The sequence below is a fragment of the Sipha flava genome, unplaced genomic scaffold, assembly GCF_003268045.1.
Source record: "Sipha flava isolate LNK unplaced genomic scaffold, YSA_version1 104_pilon_pilon, whole genome shotgun sequence".
Taxonomy (NCBI): Eukaryota; Metazoa; Arthropoda; class Insecta; order Hemiptera; family Aphididae; genus Sipha; species Sipha flava.
Genome location: NW_020271718.1, coordinates 857,846 through 869,945, shown reverse-complemented (window position 1 = coordinate 869,945; position 12,100 = coordinate 857,846). Strand labels below are relative to the sequence as shown.

At 32.1% G+C, this 12,100-nt stretch overlaps 2 protein-coding genes across 2 annotated transcripts; one reads left to right on the top strand and one right to left on the bottom strand.

Moving 5' to 3' along the window:
* Positions 1 to 1,759: 1,759 nt before the first annotated feature.
* LOC112683801 (craniofacial development protein 2-like) lies at positions 1,760 to 2,441 on the bottom strand. Its single transcript, XM_025554970.1, has 2 exons — positions 2,310 to 2,441; positions 1,760 to 2,164 (listed from the first exon to the last, which is right to left on the bottom strand). The coding sequence occupies exons 1-2, from the start codon at positions 2,439 to 2,441 to the stop codon at positions 1,760 to 1,762; spliced, it is 537 nt and encodes a 178-aa protein (XP_025410755.1).
* Positions 2,442 to 5,412: 2,971 nt separating this feature from the next.
* On the top strand, positions 5,413 to 9,075 carry LOC112683689 (Y-box factor homolog). The gene is made up of 8 exons (XM_025554832.1): positions 5,413 to 5,632; positions 6,524 to 6,587; positions 6,939 to 6,972; positions 7,468 to 7,723; positions 7,782 to 7,921; positions 8,012 to 8,173; positions 8,385 to 8,528; positions 8,787 to 9,075. Exons 1-8 carry the CDS (start codon positions 5,563 to 5,565, stop codon positions 8,832 to 8,834), a joined length of 918 nt encoding a protein of 305 aa, XP_025410617.1. The 5' UTR covers positions 5,413 to 5,562; the 3' UTR covers positions 8,835 to 9,075.
* The last annotated feature ends 3,025 nt before the right edge of the window (positions 9,076 to 12,100 follow it).

Sequence of the window (12,100 nt, the reverse complement as noted above, 5' to 3'; positions counted from 1 at the left end):
AAATAAAAATAAAAATAAAAATTTAGTTAATAATCATAAATTACTATATAAATTAATAAACAGTCTATTATATATATAAAATAAATAAATTCTTAGCCTGGAGTATTATTATATTTGTAAAGTATGATCGATTTCGAGTTTATATAACTATTACATATTGAAAAAATGTTATGTAAAAATCGCTTTTAAAACAAATAATAATTTAATTAAATATATAAATAATATAACTAAGAAATTTACAAAAAAAATCATTCTTCTTTTGAAAATTTTGATATAACCTATAGGTCTGATCAAAAAGTTACGGGACTTTTTGAATAACGTGCCAACATGGCGTCATAGAAAAATGCGGTTGGTAGCACTGTGTAAAGGAAGTTCTCCCGAGCACAGCTGTTTTTTCAGATAGTTGATAAGACGTTTTAAAGTGGAATGACAGTTGTTTTCGTAAATCGACTTTCTCGTGTTTATTTCGTAGTTTTGTTCGTGATGGAGGGGAAAGAAGAGCGTTTGCATCAAATTTTGTGTTAAATTGGGGAAAACATTTACTGAAACTTTTCAGATGTTACAAAAAGCTTTTGAGGATGAATGTTTGAGTCGTTCAAAGTGTCACGAATGGCTTAAAAGGTTCAAAGAAAGCCGGACATCAATCGTAGACGATCTTCGTTCAGGACGCCCAACAGTTTCGACTGACAACGTGCATGTTTCCTAAGTGAATTACCTCGTGCGTTCGAATCGACGTCTAATCATTCATGAAATGACAGAAGAATGCAACATTTCATTTGGTTCATGCCAAGGAATTTTAATAGAAAACGTGCATATGCGTCGAGTGGCAGCAAAGTTTGTTCCGAGGATCAAAAACAATGAAGAGTTCAAGTTTCTGAAGAAATTTTTTAAACGGCAAATGACGATGAAAACTTTTTAAGAACCATAATTACTGGCGATGAAACATGGGTGTATAGGTACGACGTGGAAACAAAGATCCAATTATCATAATGGAAGACTCGCACCTCTCCACGACCGAAAAAAGCTCCTCAAATGAAATCATGCTTACAGTTTTCTTTGACTGTCTACCACGAATTCTTTCCTAGAGGTGAGACAATTAATCGTTTTCGTTACCTTGAAACCTCGAGAAATTTATGTGAAGCTGTGAGAAAGAAGAAACCAGAAATGTGGGCAAGCGGGAAATAGGTGCTGCACCACGACAACGTCCCTGTGCATTCTTCGCTCGTCATTCAAAATTTTTGCACCAAAAATGCGATGACTGTAATTTTCCAGCCTCCCTATTCACCAGATCTGGCCCAGCAGACATATTTCTGTTCTCAAAAATGAAAAGGCCCATGAAAGGAGAAAGGTTTGAAGATTTTGAAGCCATAAAAAAAAATCGCTGGAGGAACTGAAGAGCATTCCGGAAGAAGACTTCCAGAGAGCATTTCTGCAGTGGAAGCGGCACTGGGAAAAGTGTATTGATACCCAAGGAGAGTATTTTGAAGGAGATACAGTTTTGTAATTTTAAACTATTAAAAATAAATTTATATAAAAAAGTCCCGGTTAGGAGACTTAGTTTTTTATTTTGTCCATATCTAACCGGGCGTTTTTCTTTATTCCTTCTCGGTTCTGATTCTATTGTTTTGACAGTTTCATTTTTAAAAAACTAATAACCATGTAGTGATCAGTGTCGCCATCCGCTCCTCTATAGCTTCTTACAGAATTTATACGGGATTTAAATCTTTTATCGATCACCACATGATTTATCTGGCTTTTTTTATTGGCCATCTGAGGCTATCCAAGTATGTTTATATATATCCTTTCGTTGGAACTGCGTACTGCTTATTACCAGCCCTTTATCTGTGCATAGACTAATTAATCTCATACCATTATTATTGCTTTCTTTGTGTAAAATTTTTTTGCCCACAATTGGTATGAAGATATTCTCTCGCCCTACTTGAGTATTAAAATCTTCTACTACTATTTTTATGTATTCTTTATGGATATTGTCAAGTACTCTATCAAGGTCATCGTAAAATTGATCCTTTAGTTCACAATCTGCCGTTTCCGTTAGAGCATAACAATTGATGATCACTGAATCAAATATTTTCCCAGTTAATATTATGTAGCATATTCGGTCGTTGATGGGTTCAAATTTCTTTACTAATCTCGACAAGGATGCCTTAATTATAAAACCAAACCCATTCTCGTGTTTTCCATTGCTCTTTCCACTAAAGAACAGTCATATTTTTGGATTTGAGATTGCCCGATCCTGGCCATCTAATCTTCTGCAATCCCACTATATCAACATTGTATCGGTTAATTACCTTTAATACGCATTGTAAAGAACCTGGTTTATACAAGGTTCTAATGTTCCATGTTCCAAATCTCAAAATTCCAGCATTTCCAGTCAGATTTCCAAGTCTGTTATCCAAATTATCAATCGATTTTCGAGGCATAGTGGTTTTTGGTTTCTTAACATTATTTTTTTACAAGGATAGGTCGTTGACCCGTCGCTTAATCCCCAACTTGGAGAACCAGTTAGACCCTCCCAACCATTTAAACTTAGGAGAGAATGGCTACAGCAATGCTTCAAGTACATTGGGCGATAGGAGCGCCACTTTCTCTACGCTGGAGTATTATAAATTATGACTAATTTTAATCATAAATTTTTTAATAATAATTATTTTGAATAAACCACGATTATATTCTTCAAATTTAATGTATTAAGATCTCAATTTTTTATATAAACGTCATATTTTATTATATATTGATATACTTTATTTACTATATTCGATACTTTAGGTACGAAAAAAGGTCTAGAATGTACGTGACTATTGTTACGCGGTGGGTCCATCTCCATGCGATAACGCGTATCGATAGCTCGCGAATATTCTGGAACTAAGATAGACCTATATATATATTATTGCGCTACAGAGGAAAAAACGTAGTATGTTATTGATGGCCCGTGCGACGTGTTCGTCCTTCTCCAGTATGTAATTTCTATTTATTTTATTAAAGGTATGACTGTTTTTATGCTTTCATTTTTTTTTCGTCTTGAATCTACGCGATCTCATTAACTCTCCCATCAATATGTACAAAATTAAAACTAATATTGAAGATCATCAACTATTACACACTTAGCAATCTTAATATTCTTTTGAATAATTCTAATTTTGGTAATCAAAGCCCTATTAAGGCATCTTATTGCGTAAATATAACATAAATGTTTTTTCTTTGCTAATTTTAATCTCTATAAAAATTTTGTAAAATAACTAAATCATATAAAAAATCATCTAACTTAATCATTTTTCGTAATTAATTTTTTAACTTACATTTATTTTAAATACTTTATTTCTCAATATACAGTGTGTAAATGCTAACAGAGAACATTCAATCTTTGCGTATAGACCTGCAATTCGAATTCTACTTTTATGTTGGTTTTTATGACATAGAAATGTGTGTTTTTACTAGTTTTTAATTATTTTAACTTAAATAGACAAGCGCATGCGCGGTACAATTATTTTTCTTAAATGGCAATCACTTATTTTAACCACTAATTATTTTTCTCCTATATTTTTAATCAATTTTGGTAGTTAAACCAAGTTTCATAGTCCAGAGTTGACTTGATCTCATCCGCAAACAAACTTACTTACAGAATAAGCTTGCAATTTTTGTAACTTATTCCAGTGGTGGATCCAGGGATCCAGGATTTTCTTTTAGAGAGGGTTTTAAAAATGTTTTCCCTTAAGATATTTTTTATAATGTTGCAGTCTATGACTGATAATGAATTAAGATAATATTAAGTAATATAGTACATTAATTTAAATCTAAGACTACTATTATCTTGTATGAATAAAAATATAAATTATATACTTTTCCTCATTCTTATAAAAAAAAAAATGTTCTGAAGTCATAAAATTATTGATTTTTAATATATACTTTTCCTGATTTTATGGTGGGGTTTAACCCCCCCCCTGGATTCGTCACCAGGATTATAATAAAATAAATTTTATTTTTGTAGCAATAAACCTATGTTTATTATTATTATGATTAATTTTAAATAAACTCTCCTATTTAAATTAATTATCTATATCTAAGTAAGACAATCAATTTTTCTCAGAGTCTTCTTTATCTTTAATTTCTCCTTCCTTAATGTTCATATTCAGTCACGATACCTGACGATAAATTTTTAAATCGAAAACGTTCGTAATTTATAAATATAAAATAATACTCTATGCCAGTGTTTCTTAAACTGTGTTCCGCGAAACCCTGGGGTTCCGCAAAAATCACTTCAGGGTTCCACGAAGCTTTTAAGAAAATTATTTTAAAATTTCCAACTAAAGATTAGTAATGGTGAAAAACTGTTTACATTATAGAAAAAAAAAAATCTTTGTAAATTAAATAACAATGTATAAGCCATATTATGGAATAGTCTAAATTTATATTTAGTCTAATTAAAGTAATTATTATTTAAGTATTATAATATATATATGTATACAATTATTATTATTTTTATTTTAACATATTTTTTGAATTAAATACCTTTAACATAATATCATTATATGTTTATAGTTTATTTACAAATAATCTTAAAAAAAACTCTAAAAAGCTAAAAAAAAAGTAGGGGTTCCAAGATAAATTTGGACATCAGAAAGGGTTATACGGATAAAAAAGTTTAAGAAACGCTACTCTATGCTAAGCATTTATTTATTTCTATGTATAAACTATTGGTTTATTTCTACATAATATTTGCTTATACGAAAACTATGAAACGAATTTTAATCTATCAAATAGTAAATATAATCCAGTAAATTATTAACTGTATTTTCAATGACTCGCTGACCCAATGGACTGCCGTCCATGTAAATATTATTTGATACCTGAAAATATCGGCACCACTGACTACCTGTCCCGGGAACATTGTGTCCGAAGGGTAAGAGCAGTAGTTCAATTACGGATCTCTATTATTACATAGCCGTCCTTCGGTATTGCTGCAATTGCGTAATCTACGGTACCCCAGTGCGCATTACAATAATGGTTCATATCGTATAACAATAAACAAACTCGTTTCTTCCATGTATCCGTTGGCGACGACCGGCGACCATCTTGTTTAGGCTCGAAAAAAAAAAAACATTTGCGCCCGCCGTCCGCTCGTCTATCGCACCGCCACCGTGGTGTCAGACGACAAGGTACGGCCGTAGCGGTCGCACGCCAGCGCTCCGCGGATCAAACGGCGGCGGCACGCATAGCCGCGCGCGATTGGATCGCGAACGCAACGGCGACGCTCTACGTGACGACCGGCGTTGTAATGGTGACCACGCGCAACTCGCGCTTGCACCGGTCGCGTGACGTCACCGGCGGTCGGACGGCGCGCGCTTGTTCAACGGGCCGCCGTACCTTGTTCCGCGGCGCGCTGCGCGTCGTGCGTTGTCGGCGGCGCCCGGTACCGTCGACGGCGGCCGCGGATCAGCCAGTGGAGTACAACTACAGAGAAGGTGAACATCAGGCAGGAGCTAGCGTTGGGGTTATTTTTTTCCATCTTTAACATCAAAGCACGGCCACCGTCCTAACAACCAAATGGCGGAACAAGTCGGCGAAAGGAGGCCTGAACGGCAGCAAAAGCCCGTGACGCAAAAGCCGGTCATATGTAAGTTGTGTTACGCACATGCCTCGACGGTCCGCGCGCGCTCGGGGGGTTCATCCCACGCACGACACGGTCCGCGCGTCGCCATTGATCGCTTCACGTGCTTTTGTGTAGCGTATCCCGTCCGGGGCAAAAGCTCAACGACTTTTTTCTACCCACGCAGCCCTGGTGACGGCGATGCGATTTTTTTCCCATCATCTTATTGGAAGCTTTTCTCGCTTCCGCGTCTTCCGACAAGTACGCACACCATCGTCCACGCACGCCAGACGACGCTTCGTCGTCACTGTGGCCCTGGAATTACACGCGCGCCGTCACTTTCAATGCAGTGACGGCGACCGATCGTCAGATATCATTGTAAACATCGCCGGTGATAGCCTTGCCGCCGCCGACGGTGTTTAACGTTCCGTTTGTTTTGATTGCGCCACTCAATTGCCATTTTATCATCGTTTTATCATGTCGCATGTGCCGTACGCGTCGTATCCGAAACTCCTGTGACCGTCATCGGTTCTTTTGCTGAACAATTCTATAGAAACCGGAACAAATGGATATCGATCGACGGATAAGACCTGACTCTGATATGTTGCATTGATCACGATCTCGCTTTCATTGTTGTTGTTATTGTTATTGTTAATGGTAATACACGATTCGACACGCGCGCACGATGATGAACCTCCGAAACGCGTGGCCGCCTCGTTGAATAGTATGAAGTCGCGAACGTTTGTTATGTAGACATGATGTTGTATGATATAACCGTATACGGAGACTAAATAAATTATGTACTACATATTATTTAATCAGTGGTTCTTTGCTATTAACCTCGCGTTTCCGGCCACCGTTGAGATGTAATCAATTGCGAGTTTTTTATTTATTTAAATTTTATTTTTACCGTTTCAGCTGTGAAGGTAACTGGTGTAGTCAAATGGTTCAACGTCAAAAGCGGCTATGGCTTTATCAACCGGTGAGTTCTGATTTCTTATGTTCGTTTTCATTGAATTAATAATGAACTGTCAAATTTATTATTGTTAGGTGTGTACGTTTTTAATTCATAATTGTTAATTATTTTTTTAATTGTTTACCTAAATAATATAATATCATACAAGGTATTCAATTAGTACAACACTTTAACTAATTATATTTTTCTGTCTATGGTGACAAATTCTTAACAGATATGTTTTTATTTATTGTTTTACAAATTAGTGAAAATAAATTAAATTTAATCATAAATATAAACTCTACTACATTTATTAAAATACCGATTGTACATAATACATATTATTATTTATTCATTTTTTGTTATTTTTTTTTTTAGTAATGATACAAAAGAAGATATATTTGTTCACCAGGTAAATCAATTAATCATAATTATAATCTGTAAAAATTATTTTAACTATTATTATTTTTGTTCAAAATACTATTGAATGTAACATCTATTTATTTTGGAACTGAATATTAAGTAATTGAAAATTGCTACATTCCACTGTTATTTTCTTTTAAGTATAATATTTTTTTAATTGACCTTTTTAAATTCTATGAGTTTATTTAAGCAAATAAAACGTATGCAATTTATGAAATGTATTATTTTTCATTACCTATAAATACACTTGCATGTTCCATAGATTAAACTGCATTATGTTTTAATACCATAATTATTTATATTTTAATAAATTAACATTTTTTTTTTTTAAATTGTATTAAATTATATTTTGAAGTATATTGAATTAGAAACTACTCTAGTAGATTAGATTAATTAGATTAAGTAAATTACATTATAAATAAAATTAAAATTTTAAGTATGATACATATTTTTTTTAGCTTTTTAAATTTTCAAAAATTTTCAGTCTGCTATAATCAAAAACAACCCGAAAAAAATAGTAAGAAGTGTTGGTGATGGAGAAACAGTTGAATTTGATGTTGTTGAAGGTGAAAAAGGTCATGAAGCTGCTAATGTTACTGGACCAGAAGGAGAAGCTGTCAAGGGATCTCCTTATGCTGCTGAAAGAAGAAGAAGTAATTATCGCCAATGGTTTTATGGACGTCGTCCTAACACTCGTGGTAGGAATGGTGGCCAACCTCCAAGAGATGGTAGTGCTGGTGGTATGTATTACAATTCAATTTTTACTGTTTTCAATATTAAATTATATTATGATATTAGGCGAAAAAGAAGATGCAGAAAATGAAGTAGGAGATCAGCAAAGACGGTTCCGCCAACCACGTCAACAAAATTGGTATAACAGCTATCGTGGAAACCGAAGAGGTCCACCTCCAAATAGAGGAGAAGGTGGTGAATACAATGTAAGCTTTGTTGTTATAATTCATATAATTGTTAATATTTTAATTTATAGTTATGTTTTAAATAAATAATAAAACATTTTTTGATTTTAGGGTGGAGATAACTATGGATATGATAGTTCTCCTCCTGGTGGTAGAGGTAGAGGTCGTGGTATGGGTGCTCCCAGGCGTTTCTATAGGCGTGGTGGTGGATATAGAGGTAGCCGTGGTGGTACTGGTGGTCCACCCCGAAGACCATATCAAGATGAAAATCAGGTACAAATTTATATATATTTTTAATGCTAAAACCAAATGTAGGATAATGTAAAAAAAAATTGTTTTATATTTAAAATTTATTTTACCTGAGATGAAATTTTTTTATATTTTTAATAAAATGTTATTTAAACATTTAACAGATAAAAATGTAATTAAAAAAAAAAAAAAAATATTTATATTATTGGTTGATTTTTATATTATTTATTTATAGGAAAATGAATATAACAACCAAAGTGACGAAAATGGAGCTAACAGACCCCGTCCTCGTTACCGTCGCCGCAATAATCGTTCACGTGCAAGAAGTGATGGTCCTCCAAGAGCCAATAGCCAAAGTGACAATGAATCCAAACAAAAGGTTGGTTATATAAAAGATAATTGTTAATAATATTTAGTGCCTTCATATAACATTATAACCATATGGTTATATGGTTATTTACTTAATCATTAATTTTGTTTAATGAAATTAACTATTGAAGTATAAATTATTTATATCATGTTGACCTTTATATTATAATTTTTTAAACAATAAATAATTATTTTACTGTTTATGTAAATTATTTTAATTAGGTTTTTATGTTTATTTCATGAACTAATTTATTAATATTTTTTTTAGAATTTTGGAGGTGAAACTTTGGAACTGGATGAAAGTAGCCACGCTTAAACATCAGATTAATCTGCGAACAGTATATTTATCATAGAATCTTGTTTTAATTTTCTCTTACGCATTTGTGTTTTTCATGTATCTAATCTTGAACGTTTTATTTGTTCCACTCGCCACGGTTATGACTTGTATAAGTTCTACAATAATCAATTTGGTTTTTTGATTGCCTACATCTTTTGATATGTATTAACTCTTCTATTAAAACCCAATCAAGACCTGGGTCATTGGTTATCTTGCTTGATCTTGATCTGTAAATCTTACATCTTTAAAGTATTTTGCATGATAATTTTTTCCTATTTATTATTTTTTTTTTTTTTTTTTTTTATATATTTAATTATCACAAAAATTGATTTTTTTATGAAACATAAATGTGTTGAATACAACAAAAAAATATTGAATAATACTATATTTTAGACAAGCAATGTGTGCCTGAGTAAAATGGAAGAAAAACGAAATATATATTTGTATAATTTCGTATTTATTAGAATTGTTTTATTACTATTTAAAACCTTATAATTTATTCTAAAAAAAAAAAAGGTAAAAAAAAAGTGGAATGTAATTCTGATCCTAAGTTTAAAGTTAATGTATGCAGTTCACATATCAAAATTCATAACATTATTTTCGTACTAGTTTTTAAACATTTGTATAGTGTTAAAGAAATTAATTAGAAGAGAAAAAATATTTTTAGATATATATAAAAATGTATTATTTTAGTGTACATTTTGTGAAATTATGATACAGTTTTCATACCAGTTAAAAGTTTGTAACATAATATTATTATTTTACTTCAACTTGATTTAAGGTTGGTAAAATAGTGTGTATTTTCCTGTTTCAAAATTAATATGTGATTAATTTCTCAGCAAATATTGTATTTAATTTAATTTTAAAAGATTAAAGTCAAAAAACAATAATTGACTGTGTTAGTACAGATTTGTATTAACGAATGGTTTTTAAACTGCTACAAAAAAAAAAAATTAAGTTATCAACATTTTTCCAAATAAGTTGAAAATTAATCTGATGGATTTTGTCTTTTTTCGTGTATGGAATATGTACACGCAAACTTCATTATCTTAACAAATTTCTTTTATATGATTGCCATGTTCATTTTGTAAATTATTGTTTATATCAGCAACGCATTTCAATTTAAAATATTCTTTGAGAGAGATAAACAATATAAATTAATGATGATTGTTGAAATCTTTGAATTATACAAAATGCAATGATTTAAAAATTATTGTTTTTATATTTATGTGTGTAATACTATTATGTTTTTTAAATCATTACTTACTATATTATAAATATTTAATATTACCTTTCCGATGATTGTATTGACCTGCCTGTTGAAAACCGTGGTTGATGTTTGAGGAATGAGATAAGGTAACCAATTCGTACTTTAAAATACACGTATTTTAAATTTTTACAGAACATTTTTCAACTAATTATGTCTTTCTGCATAGACGATTTGCGTAGTCTTTTACATTCGCCTTTGACTGTTTATACAAAAGGACAACAAGAACGTGTCTTCTCTAACTATAAAACTATGATGTGTGTACGTGTGTGTGTAATATCTTATCTTTAATACTTACGACTTATTATTATATTTAATGGCTATCGAACATAATAATTATTTAATTATACATTCAATTTTAAAAATTATATGAATGTTTAGGCGCATATTATTACAAATAATTTAGCAAAATCAGTCTATGGTTGTAAGCTTGATCATATTATTTGCTAATTTTTTTTTTAGTTTCATCATAAATATATCAATGCATAATCAAATATAGTTTGGTAATACACGGGAGTTCACGATAAAAAGTTTGCAACCCATTTGTTAATTTTTAAATTAAGAATGTGTATAAAAAATGCCTTGCGTACAAAATTGACAAGATATTTTGTTCTGAATAGTTATTGGTATTATTAATTAATTCAATGTGAAAATTAGTACACAAAAAAATGTAAAACATTCATTTTTTCATATAGTTACCCAATGGTAAATAATAATAAATGATAACTACGGTAAAATGGATATTGGCGTCACCTAATAATAATTATATATTATTATATTACTCTGCATTTTAGTTCTATTGTTTACCTTAATTACTAATTGTTTCAGAAGACAGACTTCACCTAGGTGTCTACCTCTTGAGTTTTAGAACCCACCTTCGGATAGTAAAGAGTATTAAGACAATCAAGTTTTATACACGAATTGTGTTTGAAGATATGACATTATTAACTCAGTACCCATTCTTTTGTCTGTGAGATTGACTTCCTACCTCCTTTTATTATTTTATACCAATATATTTAGATCGGCCACTATCCGTTCCCAAACAATACGACACGATCACTAAACGAGGAAGGCATAGAATAAAAATTTCATAGATACATTTATTTTTAGATCACTTTTTCGTACAAATAAAATAATTCAAACAATTAAATATTGAAAAGGCCCAGTTATTATTGAAACCGATGTCTTATTTAATTCATTTTTTTCATAGGTGGTGCGATCATTTACTTTTAGGGGAGTTTAAAGGAAAAAAAATACTATATTATAATATAATATATAGTATATACTATGCTACATTAATAAATAACTTAAGAGCTATATATTTAATATTTTTTACGTTTTCGTTTTGGCTCGATGACGGGAGTACAATATGTATGGTTTTAATATTCAACACATGATCCGTGTTATCCGAACAGTCGGTTAGTCCTGCCGTCACGAGAATCGTTCCTGAAAAGAGATACCGTGTCGCGTGTGGCCAAAAACCTAAGGCACGTTTAATTATTCTAGGCGTGGGCGGCATGAAACAGTCAAAATAGTGTGTACCTACCGTGTGCGATGGCTATGTATTCATGAGTGGCTGCCATGTAGTCGGGGGATCGGCTGCATTGATTTACAGAGTTGTTTCCACTGTCGCCGAACGGTTATTATGATAAAAAACGTGATGAATGTGTGCTTACTGAAATTCGTATACGGCCAAATTTGATCTGAAAAAATCTAGATCGTTTTGGAATGATGGCGGGCGTCCGTGTAATATTTAATTTCCAGCAAATTTTGGGCCATCGGCATGTATTATCCGTCAGTCAGACGGGCGTACCACTGGTAACAAGTAAACAAACTTCAGTTGATTTCGCCTGTTTTTATTAGTCCGAAGCTAAGCCAGCTCATAACACGAAAATTGAAACGGCCAGGTGGTAGTAATAATACATAGGTAACGCAACAGTGTTTCATCGCTACGATACCCACTAAATGTTGTAAAACA